This window comes from Sitodiplosis mosellana, unplaced genomic scaffold (genome assembly GCF_009176505.1).
Source record: "Sitodiplosis mosellana isolate CC-2019 unplaced genomic scaffold, AAFC_SMos_1.0 Smas_scaffold_6226, whole genome shotgun sequence".
In the NCBI taxonomy this organism is placed as follows: Eukaryota; Metazoa; Arthropoda; class Insecta; order Diptera; family Cecidomyiidae; genus Sitodiplosis; species Sitodiplosis mosellana.
Window position 1 is genome coordinate 1 of NW_022601467.1, and position 20,336 is coordinate 20,336.

The following is a 20,336-nucleotide window of genomic DNA, read 5'->3' on the forward strand; positions in this document are numbered from 1 at the left end:
CAACTAAGGTGAAGATAACTAAAGTGGAAGACTCTCCTGTAGCCATCAAAATGTCATTCAAAAAACCAAAACCAATCGAGAAGAAAGAAGACACTCTTCCTGAAATGTCTGGATTCAAATTGAAGAGCCGATTGGTGCAAGTCAATTATCCACCTGAACCCACTAAACTTGTAATTAAGGAATTGAATACAGTCAAAGGTAACGGTGAGCTTTCCCGAAATGTAGAAGAAGCGTTGGAAACTCTCAAAAAGAAGAGAGTCAAGAAAACAAAGATTCCAAAAGTCAGAAAAGACAGTCTGGAACGGCCTGAGCTTGAGAAGTACGAAAAATACCAAAGTAGCTCCGATGAAACCGAAAGCAAGGCAAAATACCAACGAGGCGAAAAAGACGATAAGGTGCCTGAAGACGAGCAAAAGACAATCAAGCTTGGAAAAGGTAAGGCTAGACCAACTGACGCCGATGAAGATGACACTGTCAAATTGAAGCCGGTACAAAAGAAATCTCAACTCGCTGAGGAGGACTTTGTCGAAGCGCCGAAGAAACACAAAGCGGAAATCAAAGATCAACCTGAAAGGAAACCAAGTGTTGATATTGATGTGGGTAAGGTGCCACCATTCGACTTTGAGCCAAGAGAATTATCCGAAGACGAGACGCCCGAAGTTGAGAAAGAGCCGAGAGACAGTGATAAAGAATCACCACCAAAGAAGAAACACATCAGAAAGAAGAAGGATAAGCCAGAGCCCGAAGAAGTTCAAGTGAACATAAAGAAGGGAGTGCCAAAAGAGAAAGAACAACCGCCAGAAGATGATATCAATCTACAATACAAACGCAAGCCATTGCCCGAAGAGAGTGAAGAACATGTTACATTGAAACCATCTGAAAAACCAATAGGGGAAGGCGATAAACTAGAAGAAGAAACACAACCAACAGAAGCAACAAAAGAAGTTCCGGTAAAGGATTACACAGATAGTGATACAGAAAAGAAGGAAGAATTGGAACGCAAGACTAAAATCGTAAAGAAGATTAAAAAACCAAAGAAAAAGCCTCCTAGCCCAGAAGAACCAAGCGAAGAACAGCAGTTACCAATTGAACTTGTTGTTGAAGAATTGCCAGAAGAAACAGTCACGGTGCAATTTCCAACTGAAACAGGTGAAATCGTCGAACAGAAAGTGACCACACGAAAGATCAAAAAGAAGCAAGGTGATAAGGAACAAGTTATCGAAGTCAAAACCGTTGAAGAGGAAGGAAAAGAGCCAGAGACAGAAATTACCGTTGAGGAAATTCATCCAGTCGAACCGACTGCTGAAGAACCTGGAGGCGAAGAGCAACCGAAACAGAAGAAAAAGAAAAAGATCATTAAGAAAGTAAAGAAAGATGACTACGATGACTACATTCAGAAGCTTATCGACCAGGATATTCCAAAGACCGAGCTGGAAGAATTCGAGAAACTAGAATTCGAAGAAATCAAAAAGAAACCCAAGAAAGCATCACTCATACCAAAAACAAGTGAGGAAGAGGAAGTTCCGACCGAAATAATCGTTGAAGAACTGCCTGAACAAACAGTTACGGTGCAAGTTCCAACTGAAACGGGTGAAGTCGTTGAACAAAAGGTGACCATACGAAAGATCAAGAAAAAGCAAGGTGACAAAGAGCAAGTCATCGAAGTTAAGACCGTTGAGGAGGAAGGCAAAGAGCCAGAAACTGTTGTGGCAATCGAAGAAATTCAACCTATTGAACCGATTTCCGAAGAACCTGCAGGCGAAGAGCAACCAAAACTAAAGAAGAAGAAAACCATAAAGAAAGTTAAGAAAGACGAGCAAGACGATTATATTCAGAAACTCATCGAACAGGAGATACCAAGAACCAAACTAGAAGAATTTGAAAAACCAGAATTCGAAGAAATTAAGAAAAAACCAAGGAAGAAGTCAGCTGTGCCAAAAACTAAGGAGGAAGAGACAACAAGCGAACTTGTAAAAGAGGAGTTACCTAAAACATCGGAAGTTGTAAAGAAACCCAAAAAGGAGTCACTTGTGCCAAAGACGAGCGTGGAAGAAGAAACTCCCGCTGAGCTTGTTGTTGAAGAGTTGCCAGAAAAAACTGTCACAGTGCAAGTTCCAACTGAAACGGGTGAAGTCGTTGAACAAAAGGTGACCACACGAAAGATCAAGAAGAAGCAAGGCGACAAAGAGCAAGTCATAGAAGTTAAGACCATTGAAGAAGAGGGAAAAGAACCGGAAACCGAAATTACTGTTGAAGAAATGCAACCTGTTGAACCGATTTCCGAAGAACATCCAAGCGAAGAGCAACCAAAGCCAAAGAAGAAGAAAACCATAAGGAAAGTGAAGAAAGACGACGACTACGATGACTACATTCAGAAGCTCATTGACCAAGATATTCCCAAGGCCGAGCTGGAGGAATTCGAGAAAGTAGAATTCGAAGAACCAAAAAAGAAACCAAAGAAAAAGAAGTCACTTGTACCAAAGACAAGCGAGAAGGAAGCTCCTACCGAGCTCGTTGTTGAAGAGCTACCAGAAGAAACGGTCACAGTGCAAGTTCCAACCGAAACGGGTGAAGTTGTCGAACAGAAAGTGATCACACGAAAGATCAAGAAGAAGCAAGGCGATAAAGAACAAGTCATCGAAGTGAAGACCGTTGAGGAGGAAGGCAAAGAGCCAGAAACTGTTGTGGCAATCGAAGAAATTCAACCTACAGATGATGAAAAACCGAAGAAGAAAAAGACCATCAAAAAGATTAAAAAGGATGACCAAGATGATTATATTCAAAAGCTTATCGACCAAGAGATACCCAAGACTGAATTGGAAGAATTCGAAAAACCAGAATTTGATGAAATTCCTAAAAAATCAAAGAAGAAGAAGTCACTTGTACCAAAGACAAGCGAGGAAGAAGAAACTCCAATCGAGCTTGTTATTGAACAGTTGCCAGAAGAAACAGTGACAGTGCAAGTTCCAACTGAAACAGGTGAAATTGTCGAACAGAAGGTGACCACAAGAAAGATCAAGAAGAAGCAAGGCGATAAAGAACAAGTTATCGAAGTTAAGACCGTTGAGGAGGAAGGCAAGGAGCCAGAGACCGAAATTACTGTTGAAGAAATTCAACCAGTTGAACCGACTGCTGAAGAACCTATAGGCAAAGAGCAACCACAACTAAAGAAGAAGAAAACCATTAAGAAAGTAAAGAAAGGCGACGACTACGATGACTATATTCAGAAGCTCATTGATCAAGACATTCCAAAGACCGAGCTGGAAGAATTCGAAAAACCAGAATTCGAAGATATCAAGAAAAAACCAAGAAAGAAGTCAGTTGTGCCAAAAGCCAAAGAAGAAGAGACACCAAGCGCACTCGTCATTGAAGAGCTACCAGAAAAAACGGTCACGGTGCAAGCGCCAACTGAAACGGGTGAAGTCGTCGAACAGAAGGTGACCACACGAAAGATCAAAAAGAAGCAAGGCGATCAAGAACAAGTCATCGAAGTGAAGACAGTCGAGGAGGAAGGTAAAGAGCCAGAAACTGTAGTCACAGTCGAAGAAATTCAACCTACGAACGAGGAGAAACCAAAGAAAAAGACCATCAAAAAGATTAAGAAGGACGATGATGACTATATACAAAAACTTATCGATCAAGACATCCCTAAGACCGAGCTGGAAGTGTTCGAAAAACCTGAGTTCGATGATACTAAGAAAAAGAAGCCAAGAAAAGAACAGGATACACCAAGTGAAATTATTGTTGAAGAATTGCCTGAAGAAACAGTCACAGTGCAAATGCCAACTGAATCGGGTGAAATCGTGGAACAGAAGGTGACCACAAGAAAGATCAAGAAGAAGCAAGGCGATCAAGAGCAAGTCATCGAAGTTAAGACCGTTGAAGAGGAGGGAAAAGAGCCGGAAACCGAAATTACTGTTGAGGAAGTACAGCCAACCGAACCTGCAAGCGAAGAGCAACCAAAGCCAAAGAAGAAAACGGTCATCAAGAAAGTGAAAAAGAATGAAGAAGACGATCTGATTCAGAAACTCATTGAACAGGAGATTCCCAAGACTGAATTGGAAGTGTTCGAAAAACCAGAGTTCGATGACATCAAGAAGAAGAAACCAAAGCCTGGACAACTGGAACCTATTCCGATCGTGAAGAAAGATCAGAAACCAACTAAGGTGAAGATAACTAAAGTGGAAGACTCTCCTGTAGCCATCCAAATGTCATTCAAAAAACCAAAACCAATCGAGAAGAAAGAGGACACTCTTCCCGAAATGTCTGGATTCAAATTGAAGAGCCGATTGGTGCAAGTCAATTATCCACCTGAACCCACTAAACTTGTAATTAAGGAATTGAATACAGTCAAAGGTAACGGTGAGCTTTCCCGAAATGTAGAAGAAGCGTTGGAAACTCTCAAAAAGAAGAGAGTCAAGAAAACAAAGATTCCAAAAGTCAGAAAAGACAGTCTGGAACGGCCTGAGCTTGAGAAGTACGAAAAATACCAAAGTAGCTCCGATGAATCCGAAAGCAAGGCAAAATACCAACGAGGCAAAAAAGACGATAAGGTGCCTGAAGACGAGCAAAAGACAATCAAGCTTGGAAAAGGTAAGGCTAGACCAACTGACGCCGATGAAGATGACACTGTCAAATTGAAGCCGGTACAAAAGAAATCTCAACTCGCTGAGGAGGACTTTGTCGAAGCGCCGAAGAAACACAAAGCCGAAATCAAAGATCAACCTGAAAGGAAACCAAGTGTTGATATTGATGTGGGTAAGGTGCCGCCACTCGACTTTGAGCCAAGAGAATTATCCGAAGACGAGACGCCCGAAGTTGAGAAAGAGCCGAGAGACAGTGATAAAGAATCACCACCAAAGAAGAAACACATCAGAAAGAAGAAGGATAAGCCAGAGCCCGAAGAAGTTCAAGTGAACATAAAGAAGGGAGTGCCAAAAGAGAAAGAACAACCGTCAGAAGATGATATCAATCTACAATACAAACGCAAGCCATTGCCCGAAGAGAGTGAAGAACATGTTACATTGAAACCATCTGAAAAACCAATAGGCGAAGGCGATAAACTAGAAGAAGAAACACAACCAACAGAAGCAACAAAAGAAGTTCCGGTAAAGGATTACACAGATAGTGACACTGAAAAACAAGAAGAAATCACACAAAAGAAAACTAAGAAGATCAAAAAATCACAAAAACCTAGCACCTTTCTATCACGTAAGTTTATCCATTCCAAAATTTTTCCGCTAGATTCCGAAGGTAATTTTTTACCATTTTCCAGTTCAAGAGAACATGAATCTATTTTAATTAATTTTAGAAGTATAAGATAGTATGGAGCCAAAATAATTCAATGATATAATTAGAGACTGATTTATTGTGATATTTTTTATAATGAACCATTTTTCAATTTTCCTAAATCTCGTAATTTTTCTATGGGAGCAAACAAATTGAAGCGTTTGAGATGTTTAAGTTTCACAAATTTATGAGTAAATTAGTTTAAGATTACGATAGCACTTTATTTCTGACACCGTATATTTGTGGCTAGTGTTACCCTTTCCGTAGAATTGGATAACTAGTATCGAATTCATAGTAAAATTTATGAATTTGATTTTGGGCGATTTTAAAGATGTTTCTCGAAGTTTCAAATGTGGATACTTGGGATCCACACGAATTTAAGTTCGTTCCGTTTAATGGAAAATATTTTCGTTTGGACTTCGAAAATTTTTCAGGATAAATTTATAGTGTTTGAATTTTAATGTTATGTACTTGAATTTATTCATGAAATAGCTGAGGAAGAGGTTAAAATTGAAACGGAACCGAAGCCAGAGCCAGAGAAGCCAGCTGAAGAGAAACCAGAGCCAAAGAAGAAGAAGATTGTGAAAAGAAAGGTCAAGAAGGATGACCACGATGACTACATCCAAAGACTTATCGACATGGAAATACCAAAGACAGAATTGGAATTGTTCGAAAAGCCAGAATTCGAAGATATTCAAAAGAAGAAGAAATCACTTATGCCAACAACAGACGAAGAAGAGAGCAAACCTGCTGAGCTTGTGATTGAAGAATTGCCTGAGGAAGTAGTTACATTACAAGTTCCAACCGAAACGGGTGAAGTTGTTGAACAAAAGGTGACAACTCGCAAGATCAAAAAGAAGCAAGGTGATAAGGAACAAGTTATCGAAGTTAAGATGGTCGAAGAGGAAGGAAAAGAACCGGAAACCGAAATCACAATCGAAGAACCGACAGTTGTCGAAGAAAAACCAATCGAACAAGAAGAACAACCAGCTTCAGAATCTGTAGATAAGCTAGAGGAAGGAGTAGTAATCGAAGAAGTTGCACCAATCGAGCCAAAGAGCGTCGAACAACCAAAACCAAAGAAGAAGAAATCGGCGAAAAAACCCAAGAAAGATGACCAAGACGATTACATCCAGAAATTGATCGACCAAGATATCCCCAAAACCGAATTGGAAGTGTTTGAAAAACCCGAATTCGAAGAAGTTCCAAAGATGCCAAAAAAGAAATCACTCGTTCCAAAGCTAAGCGAAGAGGAAGAAGCACCTAGCGTTGAAGAGTTACCCGAAGAAAGCGTACAAATTCAATTGCCGAAGAAAGAAATTATTGACGTGAAACCCACGGAGGAAGTGACAGAAGAAGTGACTGTTGTTGCTCCTATCAAGAAAGATGATCAAGTGGAGGAACCAACAACAGAGAAAGTCATCAAAAAGAAAAGTCGACCAAAGGATAAGGATAGTGAGGCTGAAATCGAGCTGGTAAAACAACCAGAAATCAGCAGTGTCATCGAGGAAGTTGAAACAAAAGAAGATGAACAGCCTATTGTCGAGCTACCAGCTGAAGAAATTCCAGAAGTCAAAACTGTTCCATCTGAAGAAACAACAGAGGAAATTGAAAAACCATCCGAGGGCGAGAAACCAGCGCAACCAGAAGAGGTGAAAATGGATGAGCAGCCATCGGAGAAGACTGACGATCGTAGAACATCTGTATCGAAAACGAAGAAGAAAATCAAAAAGAAGAAGACTAGCGACTTGGACGAGGAGTACATTCAAAAGCTTTTGGATCAAGAAATAGAAAAAACCGAACTGGAAAAATTCGAAAAGCCAGAATTTGAGAAACCACAGAAGAAATTGCCGGACAAGGGCGAACTCGTGCCATTGAAGATTGAGCGAAAAGAACAAAAGCCAACCAAAGTGAAGATTGTTCCAGTCGAAGAGGTCAAACCAGTAAAACTTAAAGCTAAGAAACCGAAACAGATCGAACCGGAAATTGAAGAAAAGTCTGAAAAACCACGTCTCAAGAGTCGCATCACATATGTTGACATTGAACAACCATTGACAATGAAGATCACAGACATTGGTGCAGTCAGAGATCATGGTGAGCTATCGCGAAATATCGAAGAGGCTGAAAAGATTCTGAAAACCAAAGCAAAGAAATTCAAGCATAAGTCAACGCGAAAGGATAGCTTGGAAAGACCAGAACTTGAGGTGTACGAAAAATACGAAAGCAGTTCTGACGAGTCCACAAAGAAAGAACCGTATCAAAGAACAAAGAAAGAAACACCGGACGAAACAACTGACACAAAGACCCTAAAATTAGGTAAGCAAACAATCATTTATGTATTCTATTTCACGCAGGTAAAAATGGTAGTGAGCTATACGCAATGAAAAATAATTCCATTTTCTTGAATGTAGGTAAAGGAAAGCAACCGGAAGATACTCCCGAAGAGGACGTAAAATTCCAAGTCAAACAAAAGCCTTTGCCAGAAGAACCAACGGAAGAAGTTGTTTTGAAACCATTGAAGAAAGGCAAAAAGGAAGATGAACAGCCCGACGATGAAACGGTGCATGAATTGAAATTGCCCAAGAAACCGGTAGATGAAGCTCCTGAAGGGGATGAAGAATCGGCGAAGATCAAGCTGAAGAAAAAGAAGCGCAAAACGCCGAAGGGTGAAGATGAAGCATCCATGGATGTTGTACTATCACTGAAGAAGAAACCAAGTGAAGTTCAAGAGGAAAGTGAAGAAGAGGCACAATTCACATTAGCCAAAATACCGTTGAAACAAGAACAAACTGAAGATGTAGAAGCACAAGTCAGTTTGAAGCCCAAAAAGACATCACAGGGTGCTGATGAAGTAGCTGAAGATTTGACATTAACTTTGACGCCACAACAACCTGAAGAAGAAGAACAAGAAGAGGTTGTTCTCACATTCAAACAGCCAATTGAAGAAACGAAGCAAGAAGATACCGAAGAAAGTGCCGTATTTACGATCGAAAAACCAGCAGAAGGTCCAGCACCAGAAGATGTTTCAGAGAAGTTGAAGGTCAAAAAGAAGAAAACAAAGAAGGCAGTCACAGCTGATGAATTGAGTGTGACTAAAGAGGTTGTGATCGAACCGGAGCCAATAACAATTGAAGAAGTAGTTGAAGACGTGCAAATCGTTGAGAAACCAGACGAATCAATTGATCAACCTGATTTAGTTGAGTACCCAGACGAAACCATCGAACAACCTGAACCACTTGAACAACCAGTGGAAATAACTGAACAAGTCGAAGAGCCTGAACTCCTAAAGGAACAAATCGACGAAGGTGAAGATGTTACAATCAAAAAGAAAAAGAAATCAAAATCAAAGCAACCGTCAACCGAGGAAACGGCTGAAGATGTTACATTGAAAAAAGCAAGCGATCAACAACCACAAGCTGAAACAGAGCAAGAGGATGTTGTGCTGAAATTGAAAAAACCTGTCGAGAAAACGGTGGCAGATGAAGCTGAAGATCATACAGTGTTTACCATCGAAAAGAAGGCAGAGGGTCCAGCTCCAGAAGATGTTTCAGAGAAGTTAAAGGTTAAAAAGAAGAAATCAAAGAAAGAAACTGCAGCTGATGAATTGAGTGTGACTAAAGAAGTTGTGATTGAACCGGAACCAATTACTGTCGAAAAAATCGTTGAAGACATTCAGGTAGTTGAAAAGCCAATTGAAGAGATTGAAGAGGTCGATGATGCTACGTTGAAACCAAAAGAAGACAAGAAGGAGGAAGGAGAAGAAGAGGTGGATCAAGTTAAGATCAAAAAGCCTAAAATGAAGACAACTAAAACCGACGAGGTAGAGGCAATGGTATCTTTGAAACCAGAAACTGAACAACTAACTGAGGATGTTAATGAAGATATTACCGTCAAGAAACGTAAGGAAGTTAAATTCGCCGAAGTTGATACGGCAGAAACGATTAAAGTTGAAGAAAAGCCCGAGTCAGATAATGAGGCAGAGTTCACTGTTGGTAAGCGCACTGACAAAACGAAAGGCGAAGACATTGAAAGCGAGATAACTATTCGCAAAGAAGAATCAGATAACGAGCCTGAAGATGTCGTAGCCGAGTTTACCGTGAAGAAGAAGAAAGAACCAAAGCCTGCAGTGGAAGAACACAACGACGAATACACAATTAAAAAGTTGAAGAAACGCAGACGGTCACAAGTTGAAATTCCCGAATACACCGATGTCGAACATGTGACATTCCGTCCACGATCAACGAAAACAAAAGAGGACGTTGAACAAGAGTTTAACATCCAACTTGATTCGTATGCAGAGGAAGAGATATCGATGTCGGGCAAAGTGAAACTTAAAAAGACCAAGCCACCCACATTCTCTGAAGAGGATAATGAGGCTCATATTAAAATCACCGAGAAGTATGACGACAAAGAGGGGCCAATTATCGAAGAAATCGACGATGATGTCAGTGCTGCTGAGGACACAATGTATGATATTGATGAACCAGAAGAATTTTCTGATATCGAAGAGTTGCCCGAGCACGTTGAATTCAAATTAAAACCAAAGAAAACGAAACCCACCTATGTTGTTGAAGATCTTGATGAAGAGTATGCTGTTGGCTTCACACATCGCAAGAAACAGCCCGAAGCTGTTTCTTATGGTGAAGACTCATTCACTTTACGAACACCAAGCCGTAGACTTCCATCCAGCTACTTAGAAGGTATACAACTATCAGTTCCATTTAATACTTACTATTTTGCCAATTAATTTCAGCTTATTTTGCATTTTTTACGAATCAATAAATCTCAAAGCTTTGCAATATCACATTAGAATAAAACAAATGAAGCGAAGGTAAAACGTGCTGTGCAAAAAGTTAAATAATCGTACTAACATCTTTTGTAAATGTAATCTTCGATGTCATTTTATTTTTTTAAATAATCAACCTCTTCTGAAACTAATTAATTAAATGAATCGATCAAATTTTCTCGAACTCTCTCTAATGAAATTTATCCATAAACAGAAGCGTCGCTGTTCCTCACCAGAGAGTTTGCTCATGATGACACCATTAAAGACGAAGACATCATGTACTCGTACTGCACATACATCGCCGAAAATGCAGAATCTCTCAATTTGGTCGAGGGTGAAAAAGTATTCGTTCTCGGTAAGTTGATCACTTTTTTCAAATCTCTAATTTCAAGAAAGAAAAAACATACATTTTGATACATTTTATGGTTTTTATTTTTATTTATGATTAGAAAAACACAATGCTGATTGGTGGTTTGTTAAAAAGCCGTTGACTTCTGAAAAAGGATGGGTACCATCACAATGTCTAATGGATGCCGATTCATACAAACAATATGTTGAGACGAAACTCAATGAGAAGATTGACAAATTGCCAGTATTTGAAAGTGAGTTGCAAACTTTTGGATTTCTGAACTGTGCCATGTGTGTACGTGTTCATGCATAATCTCATACGTTCTCTCTACTTACAGAACCAGGACCTGAAGAAAAAACATTCGCTCCCAAATTTATCGAAAAACTTCAGCCAATCACAACACCAGACGGATACACAATTCAGTTCGAATGCAAAGTGGAAGGCAATCCACGACCTCAGATTACTTGGTTCCGGCAAACGGCCATTATCAAGCAATCGCAAGATTTCCAAATGTACTACGATGACGACAATGTGGCTACGTTAGTGATTCGAGAGGTATTCCCTGAAGATTCGGGAACATTCACTTGTGTTGCCAAGAATTCAGTTGGTTATGCATCAAGCACTACTGAATTGACGGTTGAAGGACCACTTTCGGATCACGGTTCAGAAGCTGGTGTACTATCACGAAAGAGTTTATCTCGTGAGTCTTCAATGGCTGATATTCTGGAGGGTATTCCACCAACGTTTTCAAAGAAACCACGTGCACAGTATGTGGATGAAAATACCAACGTGATACTTAAGTGTAGCTTAGTTGCAGTCCCAGAGCCAGAAATTTGTTGGCTGTTCAACGGCGAGGAAGTTCACACAGAGAAAAACGTAAAGGTTGTCACTGAATCCGATGTGCATATGTATTTGTCTGTGGTGCACATAACAAAGGTGCAAAAGGCTCAAGAGGGTGTCTATGAGGTAGTAGCACGAAACAGAGAAGGCGAATCGCGGCTGCCGATCCAACTGAAGGTGCGTACAAAAGACAAAGAGTCTCCACAAATTTTGGAACCTTTGCACAGTCAAACAATACGCGAAGGTGAAAGTGTTGTTTTGAATGCACAAATCGTTGGGAATCCAACGCCAAAAATCACATGGCTTAAAGACGGCAAACCAATTACTGCCAATGTAAAATCAGACAAAGACACCCACTCTCTCACACTCATTTCACCAACCAAAGAAGATGCCGGCGTTTACACCATTAAGGCCATCAATCCAGTTGGATCCGTTGAAACAGTTGCCAATCTTACGATTGAAGAGCATGTACCAGATCTAGAACCACCATTCTTTATCGAACGTTTCGAAGAACAAACCGTTCCACAGGGCAGTCGAATCATTTTGCCCGCCAAGGTTAGTGGAAATCCAACACCAGAGATAACATGGCTTCGCAATAATGTTCCATTGCATCCATCGGATCGTATCGAGCAAGCGTTCGATGGCAAAAATGTTGAACTTCGTATCAATAATGCCGATGCAGAGAAGGATTCTGGAGATTACAAATGTATTGCGACCAGTCCGTTGGGCAAAGTATCGCACGGTGCTCGTGTCATTGTAGAAGTTGACGATGTTACGTTCACTAAACAACTGAAGAAAACAATAAGCATTCAAGAAAGCCAAACCCTAACTCTGGAGTGTGAGACATCTCACTACACGGTAACGAAGTGGTATCACAATGGGAAGGAGCTGACCGGTATGGATCATCGCATTGTTGTACAAGAGAACAAAGTGCACAAGTTGATTGTCAAGGATACAACACCAAAAGATGCTGGAACATACACGTGCACAATCAAAAACCATGAAACAACATCGACGGTCGAGGTCATCGAAAAGGTTCCGCAATTTGTGAAAACGATCGAAGATTTCGAAGTTAAAGAGCTCGAAACAGCAATTCTGGAGGTTGAAATCACATCTGACACAGCCGATGTGGTATGGCTTAAGAATGGCGAACCACTTAAAGAAGAACCTGAAAAAATTGTTTTCGTTAAGGATGGAAAGGTACGCAAGGTAATAATTAAATCAGCGAATGTAACTAATGAGGGTGAATACACTTGTCAATTGGCTGAGGAAGCTTGTACCGCAGAAGTGAGCGTTATTGAACTACCACCGGAAATTATCAAGAAATTAGAAAACGTAACCGTGGCCAAGGGTGAAACCGCTGTCTTCGAGATTGAACTCACCAAAGGTGACGCTTTGGTGAAATGGTTCAAGGGCAAGAGAGAAATCCATTTCGATGATCACATACAATTGACAATCGATGGCAAAATCCAGAGGTTGAAGGTGTGTGACACAGAGCCCGAAGACGAAGCGAAATACTCATGCAAAGTTGGAAATCAAGTATCAACGGCCAAACTATTTGTCGAAGAACCGGACGTAAAATTCACCGTGCCCTTGCCAGATGTTACGCTTGCTCCAAAGAATACAGACATTGAACTTACGGTCACATTGTCACATCCAGATGTTGAGGTGACATGGTGCAAGAACGGCACACCAATCAAAGAAGGACCAAAACACAGCATTGACGTTGAAGGCACCGTAAGACGATTGGTCATCAAGGATGCCGATGATGATGATATTGGTGATTATACCTGCATTGCTGGAAACACCAAGTCCAGTACTCAAGTTAAACTTGAGGGTAAGCTTCACTTTGTTTATATTTATTTACTCGAAAGATTTGCTTTAATTAAATTGCAAATGTATTTAATTTTATTGTGTTTTGATTGCAGAAAATCAATTGCCACCAACAATTCAATTGAAGGAGAACGTCTATAAAGTGCGCGAAAACGAAGATGTCACATTTACAATTCCATTCACTGGTGCACCAAAGCCAGAAGCTGAGTGGTACACATCGGGAACTGTGGTCAAATCAACTCCACGTAAGAAGAAGACCCTCGGAGAAGATTCGGCAACATTAACAATTAAAAAGGTTGTTGATGAAGATGCTGGCGAATATACGATAAAACTTACGAACCCAGTCGGAGATGTACAAGCATCGCTCACTTTGATCATTTTGAGTAAGTATTTTGTTTATATTTTTGTGACGATTAAGTGAAAAAGGTGTGATAAAATTTCCAAAATGTAATGTGAATATTTCAGAACCACCTTCTGCGCCTGGGAAACCCGAACCATTGGAAGTGGCCAGCGACTCTCTGACCCTATTCTGGAAGGCACCAGAAGATGATGGCAACGATGAAATTATCGAATACATTTTGGAGTACAAAGAAAATGTTTCAGTCAACTGGATACAAATCACACAGATCACAGACACATCGTACAAGGTTGATAAACTTAAAACCGATTCAGAATACGCGTTCCGTGTTGTGGCTGTCAATAAAATTGGATCAAGTCCACCGTCTCCAATATCGGAATACATACGAACAACGGCTCCATTCGAAAAAGAGAAACCAACAATTATCGAGCCATTGGTTGACAAATTCATTGGTTTGAATGAAAAACTTACACTTTCTTCTGTTATTGGTGGTGTGCCAGTGCCAAAAGTGACTTGGTATAAAAACAAGAAGATCATTGAAACGGAAGAAACTACATACGAAAACCGGGTCACCAAGCATATCATCGAAAAGACTACCATTGAAACGGAGGCCGAGTACACATGTGTAGCAGAAAACGAATTGGGCACAGCTGAAACGACTTGCCGTGTCACCATTCAAGAGAAACCAACCATTACCGTTGAAGATAAATACATCAATCAAAAGATTCGCAAAGACAAGACTTATACCATTAAATCAACAATTTCCGGTTATCCAGAACCAGAAATAACTTGGTGCAAGGAAACAGTGTCGATTTCAACTGATACACGTGTGAAAATCACGCGCCAAGATAACGAAATCACTCTAGTATTATCTGATGTTGTGCGTGAAGACAGCGGCAAATATATCATTACCGTAAAGAACAATGCTGGTGAGGCCACGGTCGATTTAACACTCAAAGTGATCGACAAACCAGAACGTCCAACTGCACTCGATATTACAGATATCAAGAAAGATTCGGTTGTAATCGCATGGACGCCACCAATCGATGATGGCGGTCTGGACATCACTAAATATGCCATCGAAAAATGCGATCCAGAGAAAATGGTGTGGATTAAGGTTGCCGAAGTTGAAAAAGCTATTGTGACATATTGTGTTCAAAAACTTTTACCAAATGCTCAATACATCTTCCGTGTCGTTGCTGAAAATCCAATCGGTACATCTGAACCAATTGAGAGCACACCGGTAACAATTAAATTGAAGATCGGTAAGCTATTTTGACATTAGCATATTTATTTCATTCATTTGCCTTTAGTGCAGAGTAAAAGGTAGTAACGGATGGAATTTAAACACGATTTTTCAGATGTTCCCAGTGCACCTCGTCCACCGATCGATGTATCTGGTATGACCAAAGACTCATTGATACTGTCATGGCAAGAGCCAGAGAAGGATGGTGGCAGCAAGATCATTGACTACGTCGTTGAATACAGAGAATCAACCGAAAAAGAATGGAAATCCGTAGGCACAACTGAAGGAAATCAAACGTACATTCATGTGAAGAAGCTCAAACGTAAAACGAAGTATATTTTCAAGATTTGTGCTCGAAACGAAGCAGGCGTTGGATTACCATTAGTTACAGACGAAGCAATTACCATTGACGATAAAATAAGTGAGTTTTTTTTGTTTTTTTTTCCCCGAAATCTTTTGCTAATTTATACATCAATTTCCAATTATTAAGCACCACCATCACCGCCACAAAATCTCATGGCAACGAGCGTAACTAGCAAAAGTGTGACAATTCAATGGGAAGCGCCATTGAGCAATGGCGGAGCCGAACTCACTGGCTATATTGTGGAGAAACGTTTGGCAACGCTCTCGTCATCAATCAAATGGACCCGTGTGGTTACACTCGACACATATTGTACACAATATTGTATCGACAATTTGAAAGAAAAGTCTGAATATGTATTTAGAGTACTTGCTGAGAACTCAGCTGGCCTCAGCGCTCCAGCAACAACGGAGAACATTGTACTCAAAACACATGCAAGTAAGTTCCTTTTTACATATAAGCTTTGCTATCTGATATGTATTGATTGATCGGATGTAACAAATTCTAATTATAATGTAAATGCTTTCATTCAGCTGTCCCATCACCACCAACTGCACCGCTTGAAGTGCGCGGCATCGGTGTCAATACCAGCATATTTGAATGGGGCATTCCAGAATCTGATGGTGGTGCACCATTGGAAGGCTATAACATCGCAATTCGTGATCTAAAACGAACAATGTGGATCGAAGTTGGACGTGTTTCAGCTGATATGCAACGATTCCAGATTCGCGATTTGCATGAAGACCACGAATATATGATTCGAATTTTCGCTCGCAATGAGGTCGGCCTAAGTGATCCACTCGAATCAGAAGAACCATATAAAGTTTTGCCTATGGCCGGTAATTGTCATTATTCATTCATTGAATATGAGAATGTCTTTTAAAATCTGCTCGTTTTTGATTTCAGGGCCAGATCTTGGCGTAGAAGGCAAAACCGATATGACTGAGCCAACGGGATACAGTACGGAGAATACGTCATCTTGGCTAAGAGACCACAATATGGATGCCGATATTTCATCATACGCTCGATCGAAACTGTTGCGGAAAGATGAATACTTCTTCCGAATTTGGCATCATGCTGGCTCGTTGTTCAAATGAACACCGAATTTCGAAACTCAAAATTAATTCAAATAGTTCATTTCACCAACAAAAACGAACAACATATCAACACCTAATTAGAAAAATACTAACATAAATAACAAATATCATTTAAGTTTGACACACAACTGTAAATTAATCATCCGCACATTGTCGCGTGCAATATCCAGAGGAAAAAAAGCCATTTGAATTCTTTTTCGTAGGTGCGTATGGAAAAGAATTTTCATCGCTTTTTGGATGATTTTTTTTCCCTTCATCTCCTGACATAACAAACAGGGAAGCATTGGTTAAAACTTGTTCAAAAACTGTGATATTTCTACTCATTTATAAAAATCGAATTATGACGAATGATACCGAAATTGAAAAAAAAAAATGAAAAGAAAAACATTTAATTGTTTCAAAGAGAAATTTACTCGACAGTGTAAATAACCCGAACGATTTGTTTCTATTGAATTATTTATTGAAATTAAAAATAAATGTGTGGATGATCGAGAGTTCGAAATGCAAATTTATATTGATTAAAACTCAAGCTCATTGTTTTTGCGAAGAAAAAAAAACGAACCAACGAGAGAGACATTTTCGTACATAAACAATTAGCTTTGGATTTAATCAATAGTAGTAAAATGATTTGCTTGAATATATACAATGATTGTTATTTTTCAATAAAAGTGAAATAAATAAAAATGAAAATTAAATTGTCCTGTTGTTATTGTTTTATTCTTTGTCTTCAGTAATTCAAAAAAAAATTTCTCAATCATCCGATTTTCAGAAAATATCATCCAGTCCAAGTGCTGAAAATATTCGAATCAATGTCGTTATGCCTTTAATATGCTAATTTTTCACATGAGTTTTTTAACTAACGTAATTTGCAATAAAATGTGTTGTACTTTATTCCAATTTCATAACCATAATCAGAAATACTCTTATTTCTTCATTACCAGTTTATTTTAAATTACGATTGAGCAATAAGCTCCTTGCGAATGAAATGTTTTATCTCTGAATTAATTAATGCACACGAACGTAGTAGTTATATAAATATATGAAGTCTTATAGGAAAATTGAAGTAACTATTTAAAAAAAAAAAAGCTGTAATGATCTTTTGGTTTCCATGACGCTATTTATGAACCAGACGATTGACTTTGCTGTTCACGATTCTGTAATTGAAGGAATTAAACACGTTAATTTAAAGTTTGATAATGAAAATCATTGTGTTCCTTACCTTTGACTGAGTGCAATTGGCCATCAAATGTTCGGAACTCTTGCAATAATGACATTTTTTCGGCTGCGCTTCCAAAGTACAATCAGCTGCTAAATGATTTGCAAACTGTCCACAGTTGTAACATCTAACGATCATGTGTTTTTCGAATGAAAGATAAAAATATTCGACTCTGTACTATTTTTTATTCACGTTCATCGTAAATTTAATTATGTTAAATTACCTGGTTTTCCTGTACCGTTTTTTGCTGCTTCCACGTATTTTACTACCCTCCAAATTTGTTCTATCGGGTCCAGTAACTAATGTTGCTTCCACTCCTTTTGCAGTATTTTTTGATTTAAAATCGACAACTTCATCTTCACCTAATGATCTGAACCCTGTCATACCCAACACGCTCTAATGATTTAACATATAAAAAAAAAATGACAGAAATTCATTTAGTCGAAGAAAACTGGGCAGAAAAAACGCATAAATTTTATGAAGAATATACGCGTGGATGAATATGAACATTAACAATAGCATTCATGAAAACATCAATTGATTATCTGTGAATAGATTTTCTTCAGAAGAACGCTAAACACATGTTCATAGGCATAACATTTTTTTTTAAACTTAAGTCCAATTAAATTTCTTTTATTTGTGTTCTGTATTCATTCCATTCGATAAGGGTGAGGGTCGAGAAGGAAAAAAAATACAGTAACATTTCACCTGGTGTACGAAAACATCTTGTGAGCCATCGTCCGGCGTAATAAATCCCCACCCCTTTGACACGTTGAACCATTTGCATTTTCCACGGCGAAAATCTGAACCTGTTTTTGTTTCGCTTTCAGTGCCTACATAGAAATCAGAGAAACAATTGCAGCCAGGAAAAATACTGAATTATCATATGAGATTTCAAGTTGAATAACTTTTTGAAAATGTTTTCTATATTTACTAATAGTAAATGATATATTTGAGATAGGGCAGATAAAGAAAGCGCTCTCATTCCACACATTTCAAAATTTCAAGCCATAACGTTCATGCTTGGTGAATTTACAATTGTTTATTTTGCTTATTGTCAACGATGCGGTTGGTTTCATCATTTTCTGTAGTTTTTCGTGAAAGACAAATTACAATTTCCAAAAGACGAAGGTTTTCAAAGGATCATATGGAAAAAGGTGATCGCTTACTATGCAATGATTTAAATTATCGCAATTAACGCGTGAATGTTTACCATTCACAATGTTAAAATACACTCATTTTTTTCTTCTTGGCATCATGCATTTTGTATGGAAAACCATTTTATGTGAAAATTGCTTCATAAAAAACACTCATTACAAGAAAACTATTCATCCATTTTTTTTCTTCACATAAACAAAAATTAATATTTCTATATTTGTGGGAAAGTTCATCACAATTGAACCGTTGCGACAAACAAATTCCCTCAGAATATTTCAGTTTAAAAGTGAAACATGAAATTTTTTTATATTTAGTTTACAACAACAACTCCTATATGAAAAAAATTTATGTTGCACTTTGAAACTGAAATATTCTGAGGGAATTTATTTGTGGCAACGGTTCAATTAAGCATCAAAAAACTTTATTCTCGAACCGTAAACAAGATATTTTTTAATGATGGTATGTATCAGATACTGATGGACCCATACACAAATCCCGGGCTAGTAAATGTGAAAAAAAAAATGTAGTCCAATGTTTTTCTTTGGGTTTTACCGCCATAGACTTTATTATTTCTGTACTAGCGGAAACTATTTTTTAGAACTGAAATGTAAACAGGATGAAAGAAAGTTCTTGAAAATGGAAATGGAACAGAAAATGTGTTTGTATGAACGAAGCACAATCTTCGAATAAAAAAATCCCGCTTCCACAAAAATCAACAAATAATACTCTAGTTATCGTGATGTGATAACAAAAATGTCTAACATTCTTTCTGAGCTGCAACAAACCGAATAACATATATACCATATGCAAGGTCAGAAGAATTCAAATACAGAAATGTATTTTTCCTCAAACACACTTGTTGAGCACTGATTTACACACGAATGGAATATTTCTATTTTATTTCCTGTCTATTTAAATTTTATCAAAATTTCTCACGATCTTGGGTGTCCTTGTTCGGTGGTTTTGGTTTACCGTTATTTTCAATGAAAACGATTTTTTTTGGATTTACCTTCGGCGAAGGAAAACACACCAAACAAAAAAGCCAATTCATGCAAATGGTAGAATAAATAGCATTATGAAACATTTATACCTGCTTTTCATATTATCGCGACCTTTTGAACGTGTGTCATTGTTCGAATTTGTGATTAGATTGAAGAAGGTTAAGTCAACAAAATGAGCAATCAAAAGTTGATCGGTAACACCAAATCATTTGATACACATGTGAAGTAATTAGCTTCAATTGTTGGATGAGTTGAAGCATTTGCTGGATTTCATTTTATTCCCAGTTAGCCGCGTTTTTTTTCCAATTTTGAATTAGGAAAAAGATTAATAGCTTACCACATTCACCACCACCTTCTGAAGCTAGAAGCTGTCTAGTATTTTCGACGAACGGTTTCCCGGAATCCATCATTTTTGTTTCGAATAATTTTCTATTGCAACTAATTGTGATCACACTCGAATAAACTAATGAAAATCAGTTATTGACCGTCAACTAATTGGCGAAATGTTTTATCTAATGAATCTCACTCTAAATATTTTGTTAAAATTTGAACAGTATTCATCGGAATGGAGAAAACAAACATGATCAGTATAAGGAAAGTTTCAAATACAACTGACCTGTAATGCCGAAAAATGAAATAGGAAACACGAATTTGGTACCAAAAAGAAGTGCTAACGCATGGCTCCGTTGCATATGCGTCTAAACGAAAACACATGCACACATGCGTATTTCTCTAGTAACACAATTCGAATGAATAGTGAACTGTATTGTCAGTACATACATAGATCGACATCACCAAATCC

The 20,336-nt window shown here is 38.5% G+C and overlaps 2 protein-coding genes across 2 annotated transcripts; one reads left to right on the plus strand and one right to left on the minus strand.

The window, feature by feature from the left end:
- The first annotated feature begins 6 nt into the window (after nt 1–6).
- On the plus strand, nt 7–16,854 carry LOC129578966 (titin-like). Its single transcript, XM_055468381.1, has 12 exons — nt 7–5,211; nt 5,782–7,605; nt 7,701–9,989; nt 10,290–10,430; nt 10,525–10,677; nt 10,762–13,101; nt 13,193–13,480; nt 13,563–14,720; nt 14,817–15,122; nt 15,192–15,500; nt 15,596–15,901; nt 15,969–16,854. Exons 1-12 carry the CDS (start codon nt 51–53, stop codon nt 16,157–16,159), a joined length of 14,466 nt encoding a protein of 4,821 aa, XP_055324356.1. The 5' UTR covers nt 7–50; the 3' UTR covers nt 16,160–16,854.
- Nucleotides 16,855–16,856: 2 nt separating this feature from the next.
- Nucleotides 16,857–19,971, minus strand: LOC129578967 (protein lin-28 homolog). Its single transcript, XM_055468382.1, has 5 exons — nt 19,872–19,971; nt 18,084–18,208; nt 17,599–17,771; nt 17,379–17,502; nt 16,857–17,313 (listed from the first exon to the last, which is right to left on the minus strand). The coding sequence occupies exons 1-5, from the start codon at nt 19,942–19,944 to the stop codon at nt 17,278–17,280; spliced, it is 531 nt and encodes a 176-aa protein (XP_055324357.1). The 5' UTR covers nt 19,945–19,971; the 3' UTR covers nt 16,857–17,277.
- Between the last annotated feature and the right edge of the window lie 365 nt (nt 19,972–20,336).